Raw genomic sequence first — 27,807 nt, forward strand, 5'->3', positions numbered from 1 at the left:
CAAGGCTCGGGTGCTGGCAGCAAGGGTCCAGTTTTCCTCATGTCTGCCCCACCCAGTGGCCCAGAGCTAGAGCCAGTGAGCACATTCTCACCTTGGCTTTGCTGTGCCCTACCAGCAGCCTGCGGGAGGACCCCGACCTGGACAGGCCTGGGAGCGAACGGCAGGGGCGTGAGCTGGCACGGCAGGACTCGGGGTCCCCGGTTGAGGAGAGCTGAGCTCAGCCCACAGGAGGCCGGGCTGCCACGTCTCCTCCCCTACCTCCCATGAGAGCAGGGACCTTCTGGGGGAAACGCTGTGCTGTCTGTTTGTATTTGCCCCTCGGGTTTTTTCCGCGTAATTTCTGTGATTTCCGACCGACATGAAATGACTATAAAGGGTTTTCTAATGAAAAGAGATCACTTTTATTGGCTCGGTTTGCTAATGTCAGTGGTGCAGCTGGGGCCATAGCTGGGGAACAGTGTGCAGCCATCAGAGGACCACGCCATTGGGCCACCGTGAGCAGCAAGGGTAGACCATGTCTTTGAGGGTTCCTGCAGCTGGTGAAGGAGGGATAGAGGGGGGAGGAAGGAGGGAGAGGAGCCTCTGGGCTCTGCAGCTCACTTGGAGGCGGGAACACCGAACAGACATGCTGGGGATGACGGCTGTCCTGGTCTGAGGTTGGTCCTTGTGGAGACCATGCTACCCCTGAAGGCTGCTGCCTCCTTCCCCTGGCCTGACCACCTCCCTGTCCCACCTCATGCAGGTGACTCTTGGGGCCCCAGGAAGGACTCAAGAGTCCCTTGCCAGCTCAGGCTGTGTGATCATGCCTGGGATGTTCAGAGTGCATGGTGCTGGGGTGGAGCAGGCCCCCACACTCTTCCCAGCCCTGTGGCTGGCTCACTGGCAGTCTTGGCAAGTGACCTTTCTTTCTGGGCTTCTCTTGTCTTCTCTGTACAAGGGGCGACCCATGGATCATCGCATGCACTTGATCTGTGCATGTGGCTTCCGGCAAGCCACCTGGTGCACAGGAGTTGCTCCTTCAGCAGTGGCTTCTGCCACGGAAGCGATTGTCCCTTGCCACCATGGCCAAGTCCCCAGTGCCAGACAAGAAATTGGTGTGGCGTGGTGGGCAGGGCCTCCTGAGCCTGGCCCGCCTGTCATGGAAGGAGCTGAGCTCAGGACACTGGGCGTGGTGTCTGTGCATGGCCAGATGCGGTCAGCCATGTTGCACCCTCCGGTGCTTTGCATGTTAGATCGAGGAAGGCTCTCCACGGGTCCCCGTCATGGGAGTTACCTGCTGCTTTCTGTGGTCTCCACAGCCTCCAGCCCTCTCTGGTCAGCTTTCCCATCCGCAGGCCAGGGCTTCTCTGAGGACCCATGGTGCCTGTGGCGAGGGAGGAAGGGGCTTTGGTGGCTGCCACCACAGGCGCTGGTCTCACCTTGCACTGTGCCTGACCCAGCTCTCAAAGTGTGTAGGGCGAATGGTTCCCATCTTCTCAAAGCTGCATGGTTGCATGGCAGAGACCTGAAGTGGGACATGGCTTTGCTGTCTTTCCAACTGTAGCTGAGCAGCCCTCCGTCCAGGCCTTCATGGCTGCAGGCAGCTGTCCTCATGTGGCTGCATGCCCCGGATGCCACAGGAGCCTGCCTCAGTATGGCTGTGGCATGCTGGTAAAATTCTGCTATAAAGAAATGAGGCTCCAAGGCAGCCAGTGCGTTTGCCAAAAGCCAGGGCTGCCCTCAGCTGAGCCTGGATGTAGAGGGTTGCTATGGGAGTGGCAGTGGAGCCTGAAGAGCCTGATAATACAGGGGTCCTAGTGAGGCTGGTAGAGGACTGCTAGGCTGAGGCAGCGCCCACATCTTTCTAGTTGGAGAGGCTGTGCCCAGCTCTAGGAGAGGACTGGCGAAGCTTGGGGAGAAGGGTGGGAGGCAGGGGTAGGCCCACACCCGGGGCCAGAGAGGCAGCTGGACTCGAACTCACATATCAGGGAACTTCTCCAGCCTGCAGGGCCCAGGGCTTTGGGGAAGTGAGTTGGGTTGGGGGCCAGAAGAAGGAGCAGAGTGATGCTGTCCGGGTTGGCAGGCTCCTACAGCTGCTGGGCGCCAGAGGCTAGCGTGAAGGGCCCCACCAGCCAGCCGAGAGGGGGGCTGTGGTGCAGGCTGTCCAGCAGCACCTCCAGCCCCTGCCACGCCTGGCTCACACCTGCACGGCTCTGTGTCATGCGCTCTGCCTGCAGCTCCCCAACAGACCTGGCCTCAGACACAAGGCCATAGAACTCGCAGAGCCTGTGGCGCGCCTGCCCCACCTGCCGCTGCAGCTCAGCAGGCAGGCCCCTCAGGCCACAGGCCAGGCCACTGTAGGCTGCGTGGAGCTGGCAGAGGAGGGCACAGACTCTAGACAGAATGGCTTCGTCACGTGCCTACAAGAGTAAGAAGCAAGATGAGCAGGTGAGTCAGTGAGGTGGGCGGGAGGGGCAGGGGCAAGGCCTTTGCCAGACATACCTCTTGGATCCCAGTGACCTCTGCCATGGTGCTGGAGCCTGGGTTCCTACATGGCTGTCCTCCCAGATCCTGCGTGGCCTCAATCTGGGATGAGAGCCAGGAGGGGAGGGGGGCACTTGGAGTCCTGCATCTGGAGCTCACTTCTAGGCCTTCCCCATGGTCTGGTGGTAAGGCCCTGAGAAGTAACGAGACCCAGGGCCAGATTCCTCTGTCACTGCCCAGCCCCAATCCCTGCTGTGGCTCCATGGTCCCTTTTATATAACAAAAGTTCAACCCCTCAGTGTGGCCAGTGTGACCTGGCCCCCGGGACATCTCTTGACCTCACCTCTCACCAATACCCCATAGTTCTTTCTGTCCTGGCCACATGGTTTCATCCTGTGGGTGGGCGGAGGCCAGGACTGTCATTCAGCACTACTGTGTCCAGGACCCCTCATCTCAGAGAATCACCTAGTCCCAAGGTCCACAGAACCAAATTGGGGTGGGGAGGACCCTGGTCCAGGGAAAGAGAGTAGGGACAGTGGGAGGGCAGGACCGCCCCAGTAGGGGTCTTTCCCTTGGAAATTGTTTGAGTCACCCTCAATGCAGTTCCAATTCCAGGCATACCCCTACTTCCACACATGCCAGCTTGCTTTTGGTGGCTCACTGGCCTCCGTCTACCCTCTCCCGGCTCTGCACAGCTATCCTTGGTGGAGATGAGGCTCAGAGGGACAGTCCCTGCCTCTACCTGTGGGTTGGATTGGATTTAGCCTGGCGAGACTTCACGGAGAGGCTTTTGGGGAGGGGACCGCGACATTCACTCTTACCACCTGGAAGGTGTCCTGCAGCTGGGCCAGAGCATCCCGGGCTTGGAACTGGCTGTGCTGCACGTGGCTCAAGGCGTGCTCAAATGCCCGCTGCCGGAAGCTGGGGGCTAGGTCACCTAAGCGGACGAAGTAGCTGCCCTGGTCAGCTGAGAGCACCTTGGGGCCAGGTTCTGAGGCCTCCAGCAGGGCTGGACAGGAAGACAGTGAGTCTCAGTCCCAAAAACCCCTCAGGCTGCCTGCACTCAGGTTTTACCAAAGCCCAGCCCCGCCTGCCCCCTCCTGGCATCTCTCACCTTGCTCATCCGCGTTCATGGGGTGGAAGATCTCGCCCAGTCCCTCCAACTCGTCCCGAAACAGCGCAGAGCCTGTGGTTTCCTCTGTGCTCACAGCTGTCTCATACCCATCAAGGAGCGGGGAGAGCCCACAAGCGTGGGGGTACGGACTGGTCTGTTCCCCGCACAACTCAGTAGCCCTGTCACTGCTGGCTCTGCCCCAGATAGTGCCCCGGGTACCAGGGAACCAACTCTGGATGGTGCTGAGACCTGTGTGGATGGTATCTGAGGCCAGAGCCCCTGTCCCAGAGAGCATAGTGGATGCTATGTCTTTGGTACCAGTGAGCATGGTGGTGGTGGTGGCCAAGCCACCCTGCATAGCACCTGTAGCCATGTTCACAGCGCTAGTGAGGCCATCACCAACAGTGTCCTTGGTGCCACTCAGCATGGTCTTGCTGTTGTCCAGGCCCGGCTGAACTGTCCCTTTGGCCACATGCATGGCACCAGTCACCCCACTGCAGACAGTGTCCTTGGTGCCAGTCAGCACGGTCTTGCTGGTGTCCAGACCCGTCTGTACAGACTCTTTGGCCAAGTTCACCGCCCCTGTGAGCCCACCGGACACTGTGTTTTTGGTGCCTGTGAGGACAGCTTTTGAAGTGTCCAGGCCTCCCTGTATGGCACCTTTGGCCACATTCATGGCACCAGTGACTCCACCACAAACAGTGTCCTTGGTGCCAGTCAATACAGTCTTGGTGGTGTCCAGTCCTGTTAGGACAGATCCTTTGGCCACATTCATGGCACTGGTCGCCCCACTGCAGACAGTGTCCTTGGTGCCAGTCAGCACGGTCTTGCTGGTGTCCACTCCCGTCTGGACGGCCCCCTTGGCCACATTCACTGCTCCCGTGAGCCCGGTGGTCACCATGTCTTTGGTGCCAGTCAGCACGGTCTTGGTGGTGTCCAGACCCGTCTGGACTGTCCCTTTGGCCAAGTTCACTGCCCCTGTGAGGCCGGTGGCCACTGTATTTTTGGTGCCTGTGAGGACAGCTTTTGAAGTGTCCACACCCCCCTGGACAGCACCCTTGCCCATATTCACAGCACCCGTGACTCCACTATAAACAGTGTCCTTGGTGCCGGTCAGCACGGTCTTGCTGGTGTCCAGACCCGTCTGCACTGTCCTTCTGGCCACGTTCACTGCCCCTGTGAGCCCCGTGGACAGTGAATTTTTGGTGCCTGTGAGGACAGCCTTCGAAGTGTCCAGGCCACTCTGGACGGTGCCTTTAGCCACACTCAGAGCACTCGTCACCCCACTGCAGGCAGAGTCCTTCATCCCCATGGCACTATTCTGGGTCATGCTGAGCCCGGTTTGTACAGCACCTTTGGTCAGGTTCACTGTGCCCATCACCCCAGAGGTCACTGTGTCCTTGGTGCCAGTCAGCACGGTCTTGGTGGTGTCCAGGCCTGTCTGAACTGTCTCTTTGGCCACATTCATGGCACCAGTCACCCCACTGCAGACAGTGTCCTTGGTGCCAGTCAGCACGGTCTTGCTGGTGTCCAGACCCGTCTGTACAGACTCTTTGGCCAAGTTCACTGCCCCTGTGAGCCCACCGGACACTGTGTTTTTGGTGCCTGTGAGGACAGCTTTTGAAGTGTCCAGGCCTCCCTGTATGGCACCTTTGGCCACATTCATGGCACCAGTGACTCCACCACAAACAGTGTCCTTGGTGCCAGTCAATACAGTCTTGGTGGTGTCCAGTCCTGTTAGGACAGATCCTTTGGCCACATTCATGGCACTGGTCGCCCCACTGCAGACAGTGTCCTTGGTGCCAGTCAGCACGGTCTTGCTGGTGTCCACTCCAGTCTGGACGGCCCCCTTGGCCACATTCACTGCCCCTGTGAGCCCAGCGGTCACCATGTCTTTGGTGCCAGTCAGCACGGTCTTGCTGGTGTCCAGACCCGTCTGCACTGTCCCTTTCACCACATTTGTTGCCCCTGTGAACCCAGTGGCCACTGTGTCTTTGGTGCCAATGACCACAGACTTGGTGGTGTCCAGGCCGCCCTGGATGGCGCCTTTGGCTACACTCACTGCCCTAGTGACCCCACCACAGACAGTGTCTTTGGTACCAGTCAGCACGGTCTTAGTGGTGTCCAGACCCGTCTGGACTGTTCCTTTGGCTGTGTTCACTGCCCCTGTGAGTCCGGTGGCCACTGTGTTTTTGGTGCCTGTGAGGACAGCTTTCGAAGTGTCCAGGCCTCCCTGTATGGCACCTTTGGCCACATTCATGGCGCCAGTGACTCCAACACAAACGGTGTCCTTGGTGCCAGTCAATACAGTCTTGGTGGTGTCCAGTCCTGTTAGGACAGATCCTTTGGCCACATTCATGGCACTGGTCGCCCCACTGCAGACAGTGTCCTTGGTGCCGGTCAGCACGGTCTTGCTGGTGTCCACTCCCGTCTGGACGGCCCCCTTGGCCACATTCACTGCTCCCGTGAGCCCGGTGGTCACCATGTCTTTGGTGCCAGTCAGCACGGTCTTGGTGGTGTCCAGACCCGTCTGGACTGTCCCTTTGGCTGTATTCACTGCCCCTGTGAGACCGGTGGCCACTGTGTTTTTGGTGCCTGTGAAGACAGCTTTCGAAGTGTCCAGGCCTCCCTGTATGGCACCTTTGGCCACATTCATGGCACCAGTGACTCCAGTACAAACGGTATCTTTGGTGCCGGTCAGCACTGTCTTGCTGGTGTCCACTCCGGTCTGGACGGCCCCCTTGGCCACATTCACTGCCCCTATGAGTCCTGTGGTCACTGTGTCTTTGGTGCCAGTCAGCACGGTCTTGGTGGTGTCCATGCCGGTCTGAACTGTCCCTTTGGCCACATTTATGGCACTGGTCGCCCCACTGCAGACAGTGTCCTTGGTGCCAGTCAGCACGGTCTTGCTGGTGTCCACTCCCGTCTGGACGGCCCCCTTGGCCACATTCACTGCTCCCGTGAGCCCGGTGGTCACCGTGTCTTTGGTGCCAGTCAGTACGGTCTTGGTAGTGTCCAAGCCCGTCTGCACTGTCCCTTTGGCTGTGTTCACTGCCCCTGTGAGTCCGGTGGCCACTGTGTTTTTGGTGCCTGTGAGGACAGCTTTCGAAGTGTCCAGGCCTCCCTGTATGGCACCTTTGGCCACATTCATGGCGCCAGTGACTCCAACACAAACGGTGTCCTTGGTGCCAGTCAATACAGTCTTGGTGGTGTCCAGTCCTGTTAGGACAGATCCTTTGGCCACATTCATGGCACTGGTCGCCCCACTGCAGACAGTGTCCTTGGTGCCGGTCAGCACGGTCTTGCTGGTGTCCACTCCCGTCTGGACGGCCCCCTTGGCCACATTCACTGCTCCCGTGAGCCCGGTGGTCACCATGTCTTTGGTGCCAGTCAGCACGGTCTTGGTGGTGTCCAGACCCGTCTGGACTGTCCCTTTGGCTGTATTCACTGCCCCTGTGAGACCGGTGGCCACTGTGTTTTTGGTGCCTGTGAGGACAGCTTTCGAAGTGTCCAGGCCTCCCTGTATGGCACCTTTGGCCACATTCATGGCACCAGTGACTCCAGTACAAACGGTATCTTTGGTGCCGGTCAGCACTGTCTTGCTGGTGTCCACTCCGGTCTGGACGGCCCCCTTGGCCACATTCACTGCCCCTATGAGTCCTGTGGTCACTGTGTCTTTGGTGCCAGTCAGCACGGTCTTGGTGGTGTCCATGCCGGTCTGAACTGTCCCTTTGGCCACATTTATGGCACTGGTCGCCCCACTGCAGACAGTGTCCTTGGTGCCAGTCAGCACGGTCTTGCTGGTGTCCACTCCAGTCTGGACGGCCCCCTTGGCCACATTCACTGCTCCCGTGAGCCCGGTGGTCACCGTGTCTTTGGTGCCAGTCAGTACGGTCTTGGTAGTGTCCAAGCCCGTCTGCACTGTCCCTTTGGCCAAGTTCACTGCCCCTGTGAGGCCGGTGGCCACTGTATTTTTGGTGCCTGTGAGGACAGCTTTTGAAGTGTCCACACCCCCCTGGACAGCACCCTTGCCCATATTCACAGCACCCGTGACTCCACTATAAACAGTGTCCTTGGTGCCGGTCAGCACGGTCTTGCTGGTGTCCAGACCCGTCTGTACTGTCCCTTTGACCATACCCACTGCTCCCATGACCCCCCTGGACACCGCCTCCTTGGCACCTGAGAAGGCTGTCTGGGTAGAGCTCAGGCCTCCCTGGACCACACCCTTTGCTGCATCCACCATGTTGGTCACCCCTGAGGGGAAGGCATCTTTGGTCCTGGTCATCGTGGAGCTTTCCAGGTCCTTGGGGCTGGACACCAACTGAAGAGGAAGGAGACAGGTGGTCAGAACAGAGAGGCCACACTTCTGCAGTCCTGACTCCCAGCGGGCCTAGGGAGGCTCCGCCCAGAAGCCCCACCTTCCTGAGAAGGCAAATGTGCCCTCATCTACCCCTGCTGGACACCCCGCTGAGCTTTCATCCAGCTGCAGTGCCCCAGGACATAGCCTTTGTGGATTAAATCACGGCAGGTAACTATCCCCTTCCAGCTCACTTCCAGTCCCCATTTCAACAAACACGTCATCTCTGACCACAGGCCCCTGACACTCACGCTCACACTCACCAGGGAACCTGAGTTTTGGGCTCTGCCAAGTCCTGGCCTTCTGGCTGTGTTTTTGTTCATCAGCTCAGCTGGAGGAATGCTTTAGAAAACTGCTTGTTAAAAGCAGCACACTCAAGCCACGTGCAGTGGCTCATGCCTGTAACCCTAGCTACTTGGGGGGCTGAGAATAGGAGGCTTGCAGTTTGAGTTCATGAAACCCCTCCAACTCCAAAATACACAGCACAAAATGGACTGGAGGTGTGGCTCAAGCGGTAGAGTGCCTGCTTTGCACGTGTGAAGCCCTGAGTTCAAACCCCACACCCACCAAAAAAAAGAAAAAAAAAAAGGTAACCTATTCAAGTAAAAGGTCTGGGCTTAAAACAGGTGACAACCAGAGCGGTTCAGATAGAATAGGGTTTGAGGCAGGCATAGGACCCAAAACCTGTCCTCTCACACTGGTCAGGTTTGGCCATCGGAGGGCAATTTCTGTAGGTGGAGCCAGGAAACAAGCAGTGACAATGTCTAGCCTCAGCGCCACTCCGGTGTCACCATGAATAAGCTGCTTTTAGGTCAGGGGTCTCAGTTGTGGTGACTTCCCAGGGGACTGTAGGTGATACCTGGGGACATGTTGCCGTAATATCTGGAGAGCTCCTGGCCTGGAGTGGGTGGAGGCTGGGGACACTGCTTAGCACCCGGCAGAGTCTAGAATGCCCTCTGCCCCAGAGAAGGACCCAGTCCCAAGTCCACACCACTGCAGTTCAGGAGCCCTGAATTCTGATCCCAACACGGGGCTCCTGCCCAGAGTTGTCTCAAGTGGCGACCTTGCTCTGGAGCAGCCAGAGTTTGGACCCAGCCTTTTCCCACACCCCTGGGTGCTATTAGACAAGCCACATCCCCTCTCTGGGCCTTTGCCGCCACCTGAAAAGCAGGATTTAAAAGAGCACCTCCTTCAAGGATGGTGAGGAAATGAGTGAAGGCGTGGAACGGTCCAGATGCAGTGGGTGCTCAGTTAGTACCAGTGTGGAGGAGTGACCGGGCGCCAGGAGTATGCTTTCATTTGGGGCCCAGCCATTCTGGGCCCCCTGAGACCTTGGGTCTGGTGCTGCTCAGGGTACGGGGGAGCCATGGACCGCTCCAGAGTCTGGGGGTATGCTGGCAGCAGGACTGTGTCAGGGCTTTGCCACTGCTGTGGTTTTCAGCCACCACACATTAGGCCCTCTGCTTGGCCAGGGCCTTGGGAACAGAGAGATTGCCAGGGGTCCCCTTCATCCAGGACCGGGGTACATGCAGATAGTTTGGGCAGCGTTTGACTGCCCCACACATCTTGCTGTGTGACCTTCAGCAGGTGGCTTAACTTCTCTGTGCTGTGGGGCCCTGTCGCTGCCTTCCTGGGGGGCACACTGGAGGGGAGGCTAACTGCAGGGCTGAGCAGAGCCTGACTCCAGCTGCTGCTTAGAGCCCATACCCGTTCCCCAGATGTGGAAACAGGTCCACGGGGGAGGGAGCCCCTGACTCCCAAACACAAGAAAGCTGTGCGCTTTCTTGTCCTACCACCACGCCCCAGATGGAGGGGACAGAAAATCCCTGGAGGTCACCCTAAGACTTTCAGGCCAGGCTCTACCGGCCCCTCACCTTTTCGGAAGGCTGTGACAGATTCTCCATTCCCCCGGCCAACTGTTCCAGGTCGGTGGCTGCTGTGGGGACAAGGGCTGATCAGGGAGGGTAAGGGCATGGGTTGGGATTGCCTACCCCAGGCCTCTTGCGTAACTGCTGGGCACAGCCCAAAAGGTCAGGAATGTCCCAAGCTCCCTGCCAGGGACAGCAGGAGGTGACATCAACAGCCAAGCTCAGCCTCCTGCCCCCCCGCCAGGGTCTCCCACTCTAGAGCAGGGCTTCCTGGGGCCTTCTTTGCTGTGCCCTGGGAGCTGGACACCCCACCCTAAGTCACAAAGCTCACACAGCCTGGGGTGGGTGAGGCGGCCCCACCCTGCCACAGCTGCCAACCTCCTGTCACCAAGGTATGCAAGAGCACAAATCAGCTGCCCGCAGCTCTGGGCTAGATTAAGGGCCAGCCCTGGTGACTGCCCACCCCAGGTTCCCTGCAGCAGCCACTCTGCACATCCCGGGCCTTTCTGGGACATCCTGGCCCAAGTCACAAGAAGCTGTGTGACCTCAGGAGGGCTGCTGCCTAGCTCTGCAAGCAGGGGCGCCATCCTTGGTGCATACTCAGGTATGCATGGCATCAACTTAATCCCCAGCACACCAGACACAGGGTGGCGGGGGGCAGGGACCGTGGCGGGTTTCAGATTGCCATTTTGGCTGGCTATTTCACCCTATATCACTGCCTCAGTTTCCTCATCAGGGGCTATCTGAGCAGGCCAGCCTTGTAGTGGCCACCAGGCTTGTGCCAAGCTCCTACATTATGGTCTGTTCCTCCAGGGACTTCTGCCCGGCCACCCTAAGGGTCCCATCCCCTCCAGGCTGTCCACTCACCCTGAGCCTGGGGCTGGGCGGCCTCAGGGGCCGGAGCACCTGCAGGGTCAGCGGGCGGCCGGGCCTCCTTGGCAGAGCTGGCACTGACCATCAGGTTCCGGGCGGAGCTGAAGCCAGGCAGGGACCCGAAGAAGCTGCTGAGGGTCTGTATGGGGTGCGGCAGGGGTGGGGGTCATGTGAGCAGCGCTGAGGATCACCCTCCGCGCTCTGGGGATCTCCGGCCCCCATGACTCCCCCTTCCTTACCTTGCCCTTGGACTTGGGGGGACCCTGGCTTCCTCCCTCTGTAGCAGACATGATGACAGTTAGGCAGTTGGAAGGGGGCAGAGAAGGCGTGGGAGTAGGGGGGGGTCCCAGGCCCCTTGTGGCCCTACCCTGGCGGCCCTGATGGCTCCTAGGGGCCTGTGTCCCCAGGGCAGACAAGGCCCTGTTCACCTGGACTGTGTGTAGCTCTGTCCGAGTGGCAGCCTGCAGCTGGCTCTGCTCTGGGCTCCCAGACCTTATAGGGTCTGGGCGGGCGCAGGCCTGGCCGGGGAGGCAGCCAGCCAGCAGGGCTGGGGGGGCCGGCGGTCACGTGCCTTGCCTGCCCAGCCCAGTGGGCCCCAACCCAGCACCTTTTCCCTGCTCTTAGCACCAGGCCAGGCCGCCTCTGCCCACTGTGCTCGCCTGCACAGTGGCTGTGTGACTCACGGGCCAGCTGGGTTCCCATCTTGCCTAAGGCACTGTCCACCCTCCTTCTCTACTTTCCCTCCACAAGACGGGTGCCCACTCTGTTGAGGCACCTTAGCCAGATACTATCTTTGTGCCTTAGTTTCCCCTTCCACAAGGTAGCCTCCTTGCCTCCCATCCTCTGTTCCTCCCTTTCTCGGTAGCCACACAGGCCTCCTCTCTGCTGCTCCAATATGCCAGACTTCATCCTGCCCCAGGGCCTTTGCATGGGCTGTGTGTCTGCCTTCCCCCAGCTACCCACACGGCTTTCTCCATCAAGCCAGTTCACGGTGGTGTGAGCTTGAAATGAGGTCATGTGTGTTCACGAGCAGTCGCTCAACAAACACTAGTTTAGCACTGCCCTGGCAGAAGCCAGGTCTGAGGAGCAGGAGGGGTCCTGACAAGAGAAGAGACATGTCACTCTCTAGAAGGGATTCAAGCTGAAATACAATCCAAGGCAGAGCTCCACAGAACTGGGGACCCCGGGAGTGAGCCCCCCAACATGGTGGGCTTGGCCCAACCCATGGAGGCTCCCCAGAGGAGGCATCCTGGGCCTGAGGATGCTGTGGCAGAAAGGATTCAAAAAAAGAGTGAGAAGCCTATGTGCCAAGTGAGCCATCGGTGGGGGAGCGAGAAGGCAGAGAGGCCACCGTTCTGTCCTGGGCCATGTCCCCCAGGACAGGGCTTCCTGCCATGGGCTATGGGAGTGAGCAGGGAGAGCCAATCAGCTCTGGTGCTGGACTGGGAGGAGGAAGGGTCCACCCGCTGGGCCTGGTGACCCCAGGCCATCTCCTTGGAGTCTCCTTGTGTTTGCCAAACAGTCAGGGAGCAGAAGACATGGTGTCCACTAGCCAATACTTCCCAGGGGTGACAGGGAAAACTGGGTGTGCCCCTCCCTCTCCCGAAGGGCGTCACAGCCCAGTGTGGAGGGAGAAAACCAGCAAATTACAACAATGAAAAAGTAATAATAAATTGATACATCCCAGTCAGGCCCTCCCTCCCCTGCCCACAGCCCTCCATGGCTCCCGCCTCCCTCAGGCTCAAAGCCCAAGTCCTCCCTGCAGCCCACAGGGCCCTGCACGACCTGCCTGTCCCCTCCCTCCTCCCTCCTCCCTCTGTCCCCCTTGCTCCCTCTGCTCCAGCCACACAGGTCTCCTCACTGCTCCTCCATCACCCAGGCTCGTCCTGCCCCAGGGCCTTTGCACCACCTGCCCCCAAATCCCTCACCTCCTTCAAGGACTATCTTCAGATGTCACCTTCCCAAATCCCCCATTTAAACATTCACCCCCTTTTAACCCATCACTCCCCATCCCTTTCTTTCATTGTCCTCATCTCCTAACTCTGAGATAAATAATTTATTTTGCTTTTTTTCCATCACCTCCACACGGTGGACCCCTAGAGAGTGGGGTATGTTTTGCTCACTGCCGTGTCCCCAGAGCAGAGAACTGCCTGGCACACAGCAGGCACTCAATAAATACTTGTCAAACGGAAGGCGGATGAATGTGTTGTGCTTCCACACAGGAGCGTTCACTATGAATCAATCTGACAGATACTTTCACCCCAGAAGGACAGATGGACTTTACAGAGGGGAAGGCAGTGGCCACCAAGTTATAAGACTGCCAGTTCTTGTGGGAGGGGCCCTTGGCTGTCAGTCAAGGTGGAGAGGGCTTGGAGTCCCTGTGGACTGTCCCACTTGGGTGGAGGCTGGAAAGGCTTCCTGGAGGAGGAAGCATGGGTGCTGAGGCTGGAGGACGGGTGAGCTGTGTGCAAGAGATGAGTAAGTAGAGGGAGGGACGGGCACTCAGGAGGCCAGCACAGCTGGGGCACAGGCCTGAAGGCAATGGAGCATAGAGGTGCAAGAGGAAGATCCTGAGTGGTTGGTCTGAGGGCCCCAGGGAGCTATGGAGGTTCTGGAGCAGAGCAGGGAGGGGAATCTCGCTGGTGGGTCATGGTTGGGGCTCCCAGAGTTAACTCTGGCCCAGGTCCCAGGGAAACCAGGGGCCACCCTGACCTCACTGTGCTTCAGGAAGGTGATTTCCCAACATCCCGCCTGGCCACAGGGGAGTCTGAGGGGCAGCCAGGAACGCGGTCAGAGGACAGAAAGCCCCAGAAGAGCAGTTGTGGCCCTTGCCCTGCTTCTGCCTGTCACCCCAATTCCAGCTCCTGCGGGCCCAGGGAGGTGGGCAGAAGAGGTTGCTGCCAGTCTTGTTTCTTCCCCTTCCCTTCCTGTTCCTAGCCATTTCCAAGAAATTCATTTATACTAAAGTGAGAATGGCTTTCTCTTCGGTAGATGCACCAAGGGGTGATGCTTATCCCAGGTTGGGTAGATCCGATCGCTGACTGGAAACCCCCTCCCCACATTCCTGTCATCACACACAGAAGCCCTCAGCACCAGGGGTCTGAGACCCCCCTGGCTGGGACAGAGACCACAGCACATGGACACACAAAGCACCTTTATTCTGGAGAGCAAACGGCAAAGCAAGTGAGTCTGGCCGGCCGGGTCAAGTTGGTGGGCATCTCTGGGGTACCCCTCGGTCCAGGGAGGCTGGGGCGTACTGTTCCAAAGCCCCAGACCGAAGGCCAGGGCCACAGTGTGATTCTCAGGGCGTCCTTTTCTTTGTCTTTTATTCATTCACTCATTTAGCAGTGCTGGGATTTGAACTCAGGGCCTTCACCTTGAGCCATTCCACCAGCCCTTTTTTGTGATGGATATTTTTGAGATAGGGTCTCTCAAACTATTTGCCCAGGCTGGCTTTGAATCTCGATCCTCCTGACCTCTGCTTCCTGAGTAGCTGGGATTACAGGCGTGAGCCACTGGCACCTGGCTTTTTTTTTAGACAGGGACTCGCCCAGGCTGACCTCCCTATCCTGCCTCAGCCTCCCAAGTGCTGGGATTACAGGCATGTGTGACACCACACCCAGCACTCAGGGTTCTGATCAGCCATTTTTGGGCTGGGACATGACCACAGACCATGAAGACCCCATTGGGGGGACTGAGGGGCGTGGCTCAAGTGTTAGAGCGCCTGTCTGGCAAGTGCAAGGCCTTGAGTTCAAACCCCCAGTCCTGCCAAAAAAAAAAAAAAAAAAGACCATGGGGCATGGGGGTGCTGAAAAAGGCCTGGGCGGGGGGCGGGGGTCTGAGGTCCCCCGCGTGCCCAGGGGAAAGTGCGGGGGGGGGCTGAGAGCCGGAGTTCCGCCCCCATCCCAGTTTGGAGCCTCGGGCAAGGTCAAGGCCGTGGCCGCCAGGGGGCAGCAGGGCGTCAGAAGTCCAGCTCGGGCATCAGCGTGGGCTTGGCCGGGGGCGCGCGGGGAGGACGCTCGGCCTCCGGGGCCCGGTCCAGGTGCGCCCAGCGGGGGTCGGGGCGGCCCACCACCTCGTCCACCCGCGCGGCCAGGTCGCGGGGGGGCTCGGGCCGCTCCACCAGCACGGGCGCGAAGGGCCCGACGAGCCAGGCCAGCGGCCCGCTCCGCAGCGCCAGCTCCAGCAGCTCGTCCACGGCCGCGCGCGCCCGCGCCACGCTGCCCCGGCCCGCGGCCACCGCCGCCCCCGGCACGTCCCCGACGCCGCGCGCGCCCGCGAAGGCCGCCTGCAGCGCGTCCACGCTGCGCCGCACCTCGGCCACCTGCGCCTGCGCGCCCCGCAGACCCCGCACGCCCGCGGCCAGCGCGGCCACCGCGCTCTGCAGCTCCTGCGTCAGGCGGCGCCACAGCTCCAGCGTGTCCAGCTCCACCTGCGGGGACACCTGCCTCCTGTCCCATGCGCGTCCAGGGGGCGCCAGCCCGCCTCAGTTTCCCCCATGGACACCCAACCCGCTGACCCCAACATGTGCTTGGGCACAGCTTCAGCCTGGACCCTGCAGCCCTGCTTGTCAGAACCATTCCTCCTGTGTGCCGCTCCCCACACGACTGTCCCCTCCTCACCGTCCCCCCTCACCCGACCCCTCCTCACCTGACCCCCACTTCCTCACCTGGCTACGTCTGCGGCCGTTCTGCAGGGGACACAGGCTCCAGTCCTCCCACAGCTGCTGCTCGTTGGCGGGCTGGGCCGTGGGGCTCACCCCTCCGCTCTGCAGATGGTGGATCTGAGCAACAGGGACCATGGGAGTCAGGGCGGGAGAAGATGAGGGGTCCGGGGACCAACCGGGGCAGAATCTGCCCTCAGTCAGCGTGTGGCCGGCACCATCTGAAGGTCACCCCCATGTCTGCTGAGCAGCCTGATGTCCCACCCTTCTCTCCTGCACCTCTGCCCTGTGGCTACCCCAAGGCCCGGTGTCAGTGCTAGGCCTTTGCCCATACAGTCCCTGCCCAGGGACGCCTCTCCCTGCACCTCACTGCCCTGCCTTGGTCCCTCCAGGCCTCGACCGAGATGCCACCGGCTCCTGAAAGTACATGTCAGGGCCCGACCCCTTGTAGAGGAACAGGGTCACTGTGACTTCAGCGACCAGCATAAACGCATCCAAGCAGATGCGTTCCACAACTGTGAAAACTGTGTGTTAAAAGATGAACGCGGGGCTGGGGTGTGACATGGCGAAAACAAGTGTCCAGCCTGGGCGGGGTACTGGGTTCCATCCCAGCCCCACAAAAAGGACATGAATGGGAACAAAATGAAGTTCATCTGTACAACGGCATATGATACAGCCGTGAAAAGGAAAGAGGTACTGACACCTGTTCCAACGTGGAGGGACCTCAGTGAAATGAGCAGGCAGGGACGCCTCTCAAGAAGGACCCTGCAGTCATCAGAGCTACAGAGACAGGAAGTAGGGTTTAAGTAGGATGGAGACAGGAGGGGCTTCAGTGCGGAATGGGGACATGGAAAGTTCTAGAGGTGGGTGGTGGGATGGTTGCACAGCCACGTGAGTGTGCCTAAGGCCATGGAACTTCAGCACTTAAAAAGTGGCTAAAAGAGCTGGGCACTGGTGGCTCACACTGTAATCCCAGCTACTCAGGAGGCAGAGATCAGGAGGATTGTGGTTCAAAGCCACCCTGGGCAAATAGTTCTCCAGACCCTACTTCAAAACCCATCATAAAAAATAGGACTGGTGGAGTGGCTCAAGGTGTAGACCCTGAATTCAAGCCCCAGTACTGCAAAAAGAAAAAGGCTAAAATGGGACTGGGCGTGGTGGCTTGTGCCTGTAATCCCAGCTACTTGGGAAGCGAAAATCAGGAGGATCAAGGTTCAAAGACCAGCTGGGCAAAAACTTAGCAAGACCCCATCTCAACCAGTAAGTCAGGCAGGGTAGTTCACAATTGTAGTCCCAGCTACTCAAGAGGTGTAGGGAGGAGCATCTTAGTCCGAGGCCAGCCCAGGCAAAAACTGGAGCCCCCACCTGAAAAATAACTCAAAAGCTAAAATGGACGAGGGGAGTGGCTCAAGTGGTAGAGCACCTGCCTAGCAAGTGCAAGGCCCTGAATTCAAAGTCCAGTACTGAAAAGAAAAAAAAAGGCTAAAATGATAAATTTTATGAAAAAATTTTGTTTCAGTATGGGATTTGAACTCAGTGCCTACACCTTGAGCCCCTCCACCAGTCCTTTTTTGCGAAGTGTTTTTTCAAGATAAGGTCTTGTGAACTATTTGCCCAGGGCTGGTTTCAAACCACCATCCTCCTGCTCTCTGCCTTCTGAGTAGGTGGGATTACAGACGTGAACCGCCAGTGCCCTGCTATGAAAAAAATTTTGAGATAGGGTCTCACTATGTAGCCCAGGCTGTGCTTGAGTCATACTGTCCTCCTGCCTCAGCCTCCCTTGGGTGGCGTGCGGGGACCACAAAGCACACACCCCCCCACCCCCACTTTATGCACATTTTACCACACCAAAAAGCGTTAGCAAACATGGCTGTACTGCAAGATCCCATTGCTCCATGGTGCTTTATAAGCAGTCTCCTTGCCAGGCACACACTGAGTCATCTCCTGCAGGAGCATTTGTGACCCTTCTTTGTGTGTGTGGCATTCCACCAGCTGCTCAGACACACAGCAGGTGCCCAGTAACCCTCTGTTGAGTGGTTGAGCAAGGCAGTGCCCCGTCCTTGCAAAGCTGTCAGTCTGGAGGGGGCAGAGCAGAGTGTGGCTCAGTGGTGAGCTTTTGCCTCACATCTGTGAGGCCCTGGGTTCCATCCCCAGCAAAAAATCCAGAGGGGAAATGTAATAATAATTAAAAAAAAAAGTAAATAAGCAGATCCTAGGGTTTTCCAGAAGCAGAATGTTTTAGCAAGGGAAAAAAGTGTCCCAAGTAGAGGACACAGTGAGTGCAAAGGCCCTGGGGCAGGACGAGCCTGGGTGATGGAGGAGCAGCAAGGAGGCCGTGTGGCTGGAGCAGAGGGAGCGAGGGGGACAGAGTGGGGAGGGAGGTAGAGAGGGGACAGGCAGGTGGTGCAGGGCCCTGTGGGCTGCAGGGAGGACTTGGGCTTTGAGCCTGAGGGAGGCGGGAGCCATGGAGGGCTGCGGGCTGAGGGAGGGCCTCACTGGGTGCTCACAGGCGCCCTCTGCCGGCTTCGGTGGGAGGACAGGCTGTGGGGGCAGGAGGCGCAGGGGACCAGGTGTGCAAGGATGGGGCTGGACCAGGTGGACAGGGTGGGAGTGGGTGGATTTGGAATAAGCCCTGAAGGCCGAGCTGACAGAACCAGCAGATGTGTTGGATGCTGGCCTGAGCCCCTGGGGGGACACAGCTGTCCTTGGCTGAAATGGGGGTGGAAATGGGGGAACAGCGTCTGTAAAGAAGAGCTGCTATTTCTGTCTGGAGCAGGGGAGGTGGCTGGGTGGGACCAGGAAGCATTCCAGCTCCTTCCTCTCCTCCCTCCTTTCTTTTTCTTTTTGGCAGCACTGGGATTTGAACTCAGGGCCTCACACTTGCTAGGCAGGTGCTCTACTGCTTGAGCCACTCCTCCAGTCATATTTTGTGTTGGGTATTTTTGAGATGGGGTCTCATGAACTCTTTGCCCAGGCTGGTCTCAAACCTTGATCCTCCTGATCTCAGCTTCCCAAGTAGCTGGGATTACCAGTGTACGCCACTGGCCCCTGGCTTGCTTTCTTTTTTGAGACAGCCTCTTGCTATGGAGCCCAGGCCGGCCTTAAACTTGTGGTCCCTCTGCCTCGGCCTCACATCTGGGCTCCTCGGCTCCCAGTCCTGAACCCACACTGCGGGCTCCGTCCTCCCGCCACCAGCACTGTGCAGGCGCTCAGAGGGCGACAGAGCGGGCATGGATGGGGAGTTCTCACCAGCTCCAGTGTCTTCTGCAGCTGGGCCAGGATGTCCTGTGCACGGTGTTTGCTCTGCCTCAGTTTCCCTAGAGAGTGCTCGTAGGCCAGATGGCGGATCCGTGCTGACAGGGAGCCCAGACGCACAAAGTAGCCCTGCTGCCGTCTCTGCTCCTCCACAGAGCCCACTTCAGGGCCTTCAACCTCAGCCGCCAGTGCCGCTGGAGGACAGGCCAGGGGCAGAGGTCAGTGTGGCTGCCCCCTCCTCATCTGCACATGGCCCCAGCTCCCAAGGGGAGCTGCATCGACACTGGCCCAACCATCTCCCCAAATCCTACAGTGAAGATACTGTTACTAGCCCCAATTTACAGATGAGGAAAATTGAGGCAGAGAGGGTCGAAAAGCAAGGTTTGAACTCAGGCATACCAGCTCCAGGCTGTACTTATCCATTCTATTAAACAGTCTTTCCTTCTTTTTCTTTTTCTTTCTTTTTTTTTCAGTGCAGGGCCTTCACCTTGAGCCACTCCACCAGTCCTATTTTTGCTTTCTTTTTCAAGATAGGCTCTCGATAACTATTTGCCTGGGCTGGCTTTGAACCTCGATCCTCCTGATCTCTGCCTCCTGAGTAGCTGGGATTACAGGCGTGAGCCACCGGTGCCAACTTAAACAGCTTCTTCATGAATGTGTGGCGGGCTGGGGGTGCAGCGCTGTGGTGAGCACTCGCCTAGTATGTTCCAGGCGCTGGCTTCCCCAGCACTGAAGGAAAAAATAGTAAAAGATATCGCAGTCAGGTGTGGTGGCTCCTGACTGTAATCGCAGACCTCAGGAGGCAGAGGCAGGAGGATCTCAAGTTTAAAATCAGCCGGGGCTACGTGGCAAGACCCTGTCCCAAACAATTAAAAAAATATAAAGAAAGGGAGAAACTGAATGTAAGCCGGGTGCAGGTAGCTCACGCCCGTAATCCTACTTGGGAAGCTGAGATAAGGAGGATGTCAGTTTGAGGCCAGCCACAGAAAACAGTTCACGAGACCCCATCTCCAAAATAACCAGAGCAAACCGGATGGGAGGTGTGGCTCCATAGTAGAGCACTGGTTTGGCCTGAGTTTAAACCCACCAACAAAACAAAGTAAACCCACTATGTTGCAAGGTCCTGGCATGCAGCAGATGCTAAATAAATGCCTCACTGCGTTTCCTGCCCAGCAGGGGATAAATTAACACATTGCTTTAGTGCTAAAAATACAGGAATTGAAAAACGCTTTGTCTTTTCTTTTTTTTATAGCACTGGGGTTTGAACTCAGGGCCTTACTGCTTGAGCCACTCCGCCAGCTCCCATTAGTCTTGTTTAATCCAGAATTTGAAGCACAAAATGTGCACATTTTGGAGGGCTGTCACTTTGAGACCCTGGTCCTCATGGCTGTATTCCCTCTATGCCTTCAGAGTCCAGGCAGGATAAGGGGGTGGAAGTGGACTGGTGGGGGCAGGGTTGGGTGTGAGTTCTGAGTTTCCTGCAGCTGTGCTGTGTGGCCTTGGGCAAGTCCTAGGCCTCTCTGATCTGAATCCCCGTGGAGGTTGGGCGGGCAGGAGGATTCTAGGGCAGACACCAGCCTCACCCAGCTCCTCCTCCGTCATGGGCAGGAAGTGGTCCACCAGCTCCTCAGATTTGCCCAGCACAGTGTGGACGGTGTGACTCACAGAGCGCTTCAGCTCCACGCTCCAACGCCGGCTCCGCTGTGCAATGTCCGCTGGGCCTGGGACGCTGCTGGCCATGGCATCCTTGGCGGAGGCCACCACCTGGCAGGAGGGGCCTGCCTCAGATGCTGCAGACCTCTGGCCCCTTTCCCCTCCCCCACCCCAGCTCCTGGGGCTGGGACAAAAGATCTCTGGTCCCCTTTGTGACTCTGTACCTCAGTTTCTCCTCCATAAAATGGGGGACTAACAAAACCCTCCCTGGGTGGGGCTTGGTGGCTCATGCCTGTACTTGGAAGGTGGAGTTTGGGAGGATTGCAGCTTGAGGACAGTCGCAAAAACTTAACCAGACCCTATCTCAATAAGCCTGGTGTGGTGGCTCATGCCTGTGATCTCAGCTACTTGGGAGGCGCAGGTAGGAAACTGGTGTTTTTTTTAATCACAGTTTTATATTTATTTTAATTAATTTAGTTTTGGCAGTACTGGGGTCTGAACTCAGGGACTCGTGCTTGCTAGGCAGGCGCTCTGTGGTTTTGTATTTGTCTTTTTTCTCCAAAGATGGGCTGACATCTTCCTTTGCTCCCTCCCACCTCTGCTGGAATCACCCTGCCGCAGGTCCCCTGGGTCTGGTCACACCTCTACCATGTCTGCAGGTTGCTGGAGAAATGGCAGCTTCTCCTCCAGCTTGTCCAGACCCCTGCAGGCAAGATTGTTCACTGTGGCCACTGAAGAGAGAGGCGGGGAAATAGGGACACATGGAGAGTTACAGAGGGAGAGAGTGCTAGAGATAGAGGCAGAGACAACGAAAGACAAAACACAGAACGAGATGAGATCTAACTCAGGAGATGGGCAGTGGTCCGTGGAGGTGGGCTGGCGTCGTTAAGGCTCCCAGAGAAGCCACAGAGAGGCTGGTCCCACACAGGGGCTCTGTGACAGGTTGTTGGGGTGTGGAGATCGGGCCACAGGGGGACCTGGTGCCTCCCAGCATGTGGCCAGCTCCCTGGAAGGGCCTGAGGACCTTGAGTATGGGATGGGCCACCAGCTGAGGCAGCCCTGCCAACCAGCCCAAGGCCAAGGTGACCCTCAGCCCCACCCAGCTCAGCTGCCCAGTGGGTGTGGCTCAGGGTCACGAGAGCCAACTGAGAGGAGCTATGGAGGCCCTGGTGGGCCCTCAGGTGACCCTTCCTTGGTCAAACAGGAGGCCAAGGGTCTTTGTGCCCCTTGCCAAATTGGACCTCTGAGCTGGTGACAGGTGTGTTCGGCAGATGGTGGCAGGCAGGGCTGAGCTACATGGCTCAGGCCAGGCAGAGGGAGGGCAGCGGAGAGGGGAGAAGTGTGTAAAAGGATTGATGGACCAAAGAAGAGAGGAGGATGAGGAGGCAGAAGGAAAAGGACCAGAGAGGACGGGCGGCAAGTCAGCAGGTGAGCAGATTAGACAGCGATGGAGATGGTGGGCTGTGGGTCTGGGGGCAGGGCAGATGGAGAACAGAGGGGACCATGAGACAGACAGTGGGCACATTAAGGACAGACAAGACAATGTCTAAATCCCAGCTCATCAGAAGATGGAGATTTGGGGAAGCACAGTTCGATGCAGTTAGCAAGACCCCATCTCAACCAACAAGCTGGGTGTGGTAGCACCCACCTGTAACTGAAATCCCAGCTACCCAGGAGGCAGAGGTAGAAGGATCAAGGTCCAGGCCTGCCTGAGCATAAATGGGGGAACCTATCCCCAAAATAACTAAAGCAAAAATGAGTGGATGGCTCAAGTGGATGGCAAAAATGAGTGGATGGCAGAGCACTTGCCTTGCAAGTGCAAGGCCCTGAGTTCAAACCCCAGAGCTTCAGAAGAGGAAGGAGGAGGAGGAAGAGAAATACATAGGCTAGGTCAGCCAGGCCAAGAAGGGACATCCAGTTCAGGGGACCAATCCCTGAAGATGGACCACAGTGGGGAGGGAGCATGGGGCAGTAGGGCTGTCCCCAGAACCCAGGGACGGCGTGGGGACTCACGCTGGGGTTGCAGGTGGTCCAACAGCGGCTGGGCGTGGTGCAGGGCGCAGGTGGTCAGGCCGCAAACGCAGTGCTCAGCCAGGCGGCAGGCGGAGCCCAGCAGTGGGTGCCAGTCCTTGGCTGCGCTGTAGGCATGGGACACGGCCCTGACCAGGGGCAGGGATGCTACACGCTGCACTACGTTCTGTGGGAAGTGATGGCATCAGAGGAACAGCGGGGGAGGCTGGGGGGTCCGCCTGCTTCCCCTCTCTGGGTCAGACCAAGGGACAAAGGGCATCAGGGAGAAGTGGCCCGGTCCAACTATGTACCGGGAGCGGAGACACACGGAGATGTGACCCTCCGTGTTTTCTTAGTAGTGTGCACAGCGTTACAAGTTTGGAATTGCTCTGGGAAGGGGATGTCACAGTCTAGCAGTTTAGAACTCAGCTTCTGGATGAGGCCACCTGGGGTTCGGTTCTGGTTGGGCCATGTCCCAGTTGTGTGGGCTTGGGAAAGGATTTGATTGCTCTGTGCCTCAGTTTCTTCATCTGTAAAACAGGTTTCTAGGGCTGCAGTGGGGTGGACCCAAGGGCACGTGAGACACTTAGCACTGTGTCTGACACTGAATCTGCCACGTTTGATGCTATTACTGCTATTGTGGTTGTTACTGAGGGTGACACGTGGACTGAGAGGCAGGGGACTGGATGCCTCATGGGGGCTGCTTGTCCTTGGAAAGATGACCTCTCCTCTCTGGCCCACGGTGTTCTCAGAATCAGCTTCTCCCAGTAAAGGGACAGGAGGGGACACCTGGCCTGAAACCATCCCAGGAAGACTGTCCCCCACCCTTCCTGTGTCCCCACTCCCTGGGAAGGGGCAGCCCCTCACCTGCTGATCCCGCTCCCCCAAGCTGGGTTTGGGGTCCTCAACGGCCTCATCCACGGACATGGCTGCTGCAGACGGACTCTCCCTGAGGAGGCAGGACAGTGACAGGGACCCCTCACACCAGCCCTCCAGGCTTTCACCCAGGCCCCAGGTGGTGTCCAGCTGGGCTCTGTGACTTAGATAAGTCTCATTTCCATTTGGGACCTCAGTTTCCTCATCTGTGAAATGGGCACAGATGAGGCACACACAGGGCTCTGCACGCAATAAGTGTACAACTGTCACCACCCAGGGCATGGGCTTTAGGTGAGACCCAGCTGCACTTGAATCCCGACATTACCTGCTGTGGGACTCTGGACAAGCTCCTTCACCTCCCTGAGCAGTGTCCTCTTCTGTAAAATGGGGGAGGTCCCTCCTGTCCCTGCCAGGAACAGACATGCCGAGCAGCCCCCCACGCAGGGATGGAAGTGGTAGCGGCGGGTTCAGGATCAGCCCACAGTGGTCCTTTGACAGACAGGGAAACCGAGGCAAGCAGAAGGTCCACGCTGGGCCCAAGGTCACAGTGGAGAGCTGGCCTCGCGCTGTCTGTGGTTCCCCTGCCGCCACCCAGCGCCCTCTGAGTCCTGGTCGCCGCCCAACTGGGTCCTGAGCCTCCGCCAACTGGGCCAAGGGTCTCAGCCACGTGCTGCAGCCCGTCGTACCCCTCCCGAGCCATCGATCGGACCCTCTCCCAGCCACCCAGCCCTGGGTCCCCGAGCCCGGGGACGCCCTGGCCGCAGCCCCGCGCCACACTCACCTGGGCGCGCACTCAGACGCCAGCCGCGCCTCCGCGCACCCCCGGCCCAGCTCGAGTCTCCGCCCCGCCGGCCCGCCCACCTTATAATGGCTCGGGGGGCGGGGCCTCCGGGAACCGACCAATGGGACGAGGCCAGCGGGGGGGGGTGGGGGGGGCGGTGGAGGGGGAAGGAGCGGCAGGTTCCCAGTGAAGTAGCCGAGGGCTTCGCGGTTGCCGTAGCAATCCAGGGACTCAGGACGCCCTATGGTCACCTGTCTCCCCCCCACTCCCCTGTCCAGTGTCCTTGGGCAATTCGCCAATGATTTTCTTTCTTCTTTTTTACTTTTTTTCTTTGGGACTGGGATTTGAACTCAGAGCTTTGCTCTTGCAAAGCAGGCGCTTGGGCCGTGCCACCTTCTTTCTTCTTCCTGTTTATTTAATGGTGCACCGTTCCTGGAGGTACCGCAATAAGCTCTTCTTCCATCTCCCTGTTCCAAAAGTTCATTTAATGTATTGCCCTCGGATATAGGACTTATCAGAGTAAACTGAGAAGCACAGATACTACACTTGATCTTAGCCAAAAGGCCAAGAAGTGATTCTTTCTTCTTTTTAATCTGCCATTTAGCTAAGCCATTAGCCAGCCCAGCCTGTCCCCGTCCCTACAGACCCCCATTTTACAGATGAGTAAACTGAGGCTCAAAGCTTGAACCTGTAGCCCAGCTCCCAGTGACAGGTCTGATGCTAACCCATCCTGTTAGACTCCAGACCTCTGCCTTTCAACCAGGCCACGACCTGACCCTCCTTCTTGGGGGCTGAAAAACATGGGCGTGCTTTAACCCCCAGACTCCGCCAGCCCCTGACGCCCACCTCTGCATTGACAGGGACCTTTGGATCTGCACTATGAGCACCCAGCCCGGACCTTCAGCTCTGTCCACCTCCCCCACTCCTCCACAGACACACACACACACACACACACTGCCCCCACCTTCTGGCCTGCCCTGGGCAGGTGCCCCTTGGATTGTCACAAGCCAGAATGACACATTGGAGACCTGGGCAATCTGGGACACAGGTCTGGCAGAAATGCACTGGTAACACGACACCTGGGCCACACTCAGGGTTTTATTTCCAGCTAAGTCCTGGGATGGGGGAGGGGGAGTAGAAGCCACAGCCGGCTGATCCCAAGGCCACAGTTTGGGAGCACCCCAGGCTCTGGGTCCCACCTCCTCCTGCCTCCTGCTTCACAGGGGACTTGGGAGAAGAAGAGACTTGAATGCTGATTTGCCTGATTCGGTTCAACTGCTTTTTATTACTCTTGGGGAGAGGTTGGTGAGAGAGCACAGGCCCCAGACACCCCCATGTGTCCAGAGCTCAGCCAGAGGGAGGGACAAGAGGTCCGGGAGGATCCCAGAGAGCAAGACACTTGGGAAATTGCCTGTCAGGAAGAGGGGACAGTGTGAGGAAAGCCAGGTAGCTGGAAAGCCATGGTGGCTTTGGGGGAACATGGCTGACGTGAGTGACAGTGAGAGGCCGGGAGTCCCCTCCTTGAAGCTTGTGTGACTTCCTAATGGAGTGCTAAGTGAGGTTGTCCCACACACACACACACACACTTCAGCCCCAGGCCTCACTGGGACCCGGCCACTTCCAAGAGCAGGTGACCCTCCAGGGCTTCTGGCCCAGCACAGCGGGTGTCATTCTTTGAGAACATCTTGTGTTTATTGGCCACCAGCCAGCGAAAGAGGTCACCCAGGTTCTGGTCACAGACCCAGGGGTTGCGGGAGATGTCGAAACCATCCTCCATGTCCCGGACCGGCCTTCCTAGGGACACCCAGAGTCCTGTGGGCACGCTAGTCAGCGAGTTATTGGACAGGTCCACCATGTCCAGCCACTTCAGGCCTCGGAAGGTGCCCACTGCCACCGCGGCCAGCTGGTTGTCCTGGAGGAAAAGGTAGCGCAGGGCCGGCTGGGGCGCAAGCAGGTCCTCACCAAGGGCCCGCAACTGGTTCCCTTCCAGGTGCAAGCGTTCCAAACTCAGCGGGCCCTGCAGAAGGTCTGGCGGCAAGGTCTCCAGCTGATTGTCCCCAAGGTCAAGGGTGTGCAGGGAGGTGAGGCTGGCCAGCAGCCCAGGAGGCAGTGTCCGGAGACGGTTCCCTGACAGATCCAGATAGGCCAGCGCTTTCAGGCCGCGCAGCCAGGAGGCCTGCAGGGCCTGGAGCTGGTTCTGCTTCAGCACGAGAGTGTGCAGGACGGCGGCTGCCCGGAAGAGGCAGCAGGGCAGGCTGCTCAGGGCGTTGCGGGTGAGATCGAGCACGAGCAACCTGGGCACTGGCTGCAGGAGCTCAGCTGGCAGTGCCTCCAGCCGGTTGCTGGAGAGGTGCAATTCCTGCAGGCGGGGAGCCCCTCGCAGGGCGGCGATCGGCAGCTTGGTGAGGTTGGAGAACTCCACGACCAGGTGGATGGTGTCCGCCGGGATGGGGCTGGGGAACTTGGACGGTGACAGGCAGGAGACGGAGCTGCCGTTGACAGAGTGAAGGATCAGGCAGCCTTTGGGGCTTGGGATGACCCCCTGGGCAAAGGCCACAAACAGCACCAGGAGGAATAGGGTTCTGGGAAGATGGGGGCCCAGGCTCCCTGGGCTACAGGCAATGAGAGACAATGCTTGGTAAGCCACAGTGACAATAAGTACACCCAAGACTCTCTCCCTTTGTCCCATCACCATGGCCACTGACCTGGGCCGAGCCACCGTGTTGCTCACCAGGACTATTACCCTGACTTCCATCCCTGTCCCCAACAGCTGCCAGAAGGAACCCCTGTTTTAGGGAGAATTCTAATCCTGTGGCACCTGAGTTTCTGAGTCTGACCCTACATAACCACCATCTCCCATTGCTGTGGATTATTCCCAGTCCAACTAGCTAGTCACTTCTGAGCTGCTTTGTTTTCTGGATCTGTTATTGTCTCCCTAATCCTCTATTTGGCATGGTAGAGACAGAATAGGACAGAAAGGTCCTATTCATCCTGCAAAGCCCAAGCCCCAATGCCTACATTACCATGAAGCCTTCCCTGCCCTTCCTACACTGGACTCCTTCTCTCTGTCCAACCCCGACCAAATAGGGTTAGGTTATCTGTGTTCAGCTCTACCTTCCTCCGAGTGCGTGGGTACAGCCCCGAGCTCTAGGTGCGGAGGGTGTTTGGAACAGGCTAGGGGCCGGCTGGTCTTGGGAAGGGGTGGTTTAGAGTTGGTACCATAACCTGGAGAGGTCTGTAGAAGTCTGTCTGTCTGTGGTCAAGGCTGCTGGGTCCAAGCCCGCCCGTCTAATTCTGCCTCTGCCAGTTCAGCAGGTGGGACAGAAATGTCCCTGTGGCTGTGCGCTGCCTGGCGTCCAGGGCTGCCCAGGATGGATGGGGCAGAGACCTACCTCTGCTGTCTGCTCCAAGGGGACATAACGGCTCTTCTCCCTTCCTTCTTTTAGGTCAGCTGACCTGGAGCAGGTAGCTTTATATCTGCTAGGACTGGAGGCAGGGAACCACCGTGGGGAAGTCCCCACCCCTGTCCTGTTCCGGATAGCAGCCGGGCAGTGAAGGGGACAGGTCAGGATTGCAAAACTGCTTCCTGAAAGTGCTTCCCGCCCACCTTCTCCGTCTCTTGCTCTGGCTTCTAAACAACTTTTTCTCCCCTTGCTTCCTGTTTTTGGGGGCCACCCAAATGTCTCTTGGGGTGAGTTCTCACCTCCCCTAACTCAGGATTCAAGAGTCAAGTTTGAGCTGTTCTTTGAGCAAGAGATAAGATTTAAGGAACAACCAGGAAGTTAATTGAAAAGGAAAAAAACCTTTTGTCTTGAATGGGTGACATATTGTTACTGGTTTTTTTTTTTTTAAGTGTTTTGTTTTTTTTTTAAAGAAGTCAATGGTGAGTCATGC

The 27,807-nt window shown here is 58.1% G+C and overlaps 4 protein-coding genes and 1 pseudogene across 11 annotated transcripts in view; 1 reads left to right on the forward strand and 4 right to left on the reverse strand.

Annotated features, from left to right (window-relative positions):
* Hdgfl2 (HDGF like 2) overlaps positions 1-391 on the forward strand; it is a 17,825-nt gene extending 17,434 nt beyond the window's left edge. For 4 of the 6 annotated variants that reach the window (XM_020165886.2, XM_020165888.2, XM_074054363.1 and 1 more), the window contains one exon: positions 116-391. In XM_020165886.2, the coding sequence (XP_020021475.1) occupies positions 116-215 (100 nt within the window). In that variant the 3' untranslated portion in view covers positions 216-391. The remainder of the gene's footprint in view (positions 1-115) is intronic. The other 2 variants (XM_020165887.2, XM_020165889.2) reach the window with 1 other exon arrangement.
* On the reverse strand, positions 378-11,164 carry Plin4 (perilipin 4). Of its 2 annotated transcripts, none has more exons than XM_020165884.2 (7): positions 10,915-11,164; positions 10,670-10,814; positions 9,809-9,867; positions 3,578-7,898; positions 3,285-3,472; positions 2,482-2,565; positions 378-2,399 (listed from the first exon to the last, which is right to left on the reverse strand). In XM_020165884.2, exons 1-7 carry the CDS (start codon positions 10,963-10,965, stop codon positions 2,067-2,069), a joined length of 5,181 nt encoding a protein of 1,726 aa, XP_020021473.2. In that variant the 5' UTR covers positions 10,966-11,164; the 3' UTR covers positions 378-2,066. The 2 variants fall into 2 exon arrangements, with proteins under 2 accessions (XP_020021473.2, XP_020021472.2); XM_020165883.2 differs by having other exon boundaries at positions 9,809-9,870.
* A 2,648-nt stretch (positions 11,165-13,812) lies between these two features.
* On the reverse strand, positions 13,813-23,988 carry Plin5 (perilipin 5). 2 transcript variants are annotated; one of them, XM_074054365.1, is made up of 9 exons: positions 23,914-23,988; positions 23,458-23,621; positions 23,124-23,205; positions 22,260-22,443; positions 20,889-20,977; positions 20,177-20,357; positions 18,588-18,787; positions 15,345-15,458; positions 13,813-15,107 (listed from the first exon to the last, which is right to left on the reverse strand). In XM_074054365.1, the coding sequence occupies exons 2-9, from the start codon at positions 23,553-23,555 to the stop codon at positions 14,637-14,639; spliced, it is 1,419 nt and encodes a 472-aa protein (XP_073910466.1). In that variant the 5' UTR covers positions 23,556-23,621; positions 23,914-23,988; the 3' UTR covers positions 13,813-14,636. The 2 variants fall into 2 exon arrangements, with proteins under 2 accessions (XP_073910466.1, XP_020021479.2); XM_020165890.2 differs by having other exon boundaries at positions 23,458-23,662; positions 23,914-23,959.
* A 341-nt stretch (positions 23,989-24,329) lies between these two features.
* Positions 24,330-24,489, reverse strand: LOC141416978 (U2 spliceosomal RNA; annotated as a pseudogene).
* Positions 24,490-25,169: 680 nt separating this feature from the next.
* Positions 25,170-27,458, reverse strand: Lrg1 (leucine rich alpha-2-glycoprotein 1). Its single transcript, XM_020165851.2, has 2 exons — positions 27,306-27,458; positions 25,170-26,525 (listed from the first exon to the last, which is right to left on the reverse strand). The coding sequence occupies exons 1-2, from the start codon at positions 27,329-27,331 to the stop codon at positions 25,514-25,516; spliced, it is 1,038 nt and encodes a 345-aa protein (XP_020021440.2). The 5' UTR covers positions 27,332-27,458; the 3' UTR covers positions 25,170-25,513.
* Positions 27,459-27,807: the final 349 nt, after the last annotated feature.

This window comes from Castor canadensis, chromosome 14 (assembly GCF_047511655.1).
Source record: "Castor canadensis chromosome 14, mCasCan1.hap1v2, whole genome shotgun sequence".
NCBI lineage: Eukaryota > Metazoa > Chordata > Mammalia > Rodentia > Castoridae > Castor > Castor canadensis.

Excerpts from the sequence above, each read along its gene's own strand:
- Plin4 (XM_020165883.2), bottom strand. The coding sequence starts at position 10,965 with ATGTCTGCTACAGAGGGAGGAAGCCAGGGTCCCCCCAAGTCCAAGGGC. Across the intron at positions 2,566-3,284 it reads TGCAGGACACCTTCCAGGTG|ATTGAGGCCACGCAGGATCT; the intron begins GTAAGAGTGAAT and ends CTCTCATCCCAG. Across the intron at positions 2,400-2,481 it reads AGGTCACTGGGATCCAAGAG|GCACGTGACGAAGCCATTCT; the intron begins GTATGTCTGGCA and ends TTACTCTTGTAG.
- Lrg1 (XM_020165851.2), bottom strand. The coding sequence starts at position 27,331 with ATGTCCCCTTGGAGCAGACAGCAGAG. Across the intron at positions 26,526-27,305 it reads CCTTGGAGCAGACAGCAGAG|CCCAGGGAGCCTGGGCCCCC; the intron begins GTAGGTCTCTGC and ends CATTGCCTGTAG.
- Plin5 (XM_074054365.1), bottom strand. The coding sequence starts at position 23,555 with ATGTCTGTTCCTGGCAGGGACAGGAGGGACCTCCCCCATTTTACAGAA. Across the intron at positions 22,444-23,123 it reads TGGGGGAGCGGGATCAGCAG|AACGTAGTGCAGCGTGTAGC; the intron begins GTGAGGGGCTGC and ends CACTTCCCACAG. Across the intron at positions 20,978-22,259 it reads GGACCACCTGCAACCCCAGC|TGGCCACAGTGAACAATCTT; the intron begins GTGAGTCCCCAC and ends CTCTCTCTTCAG.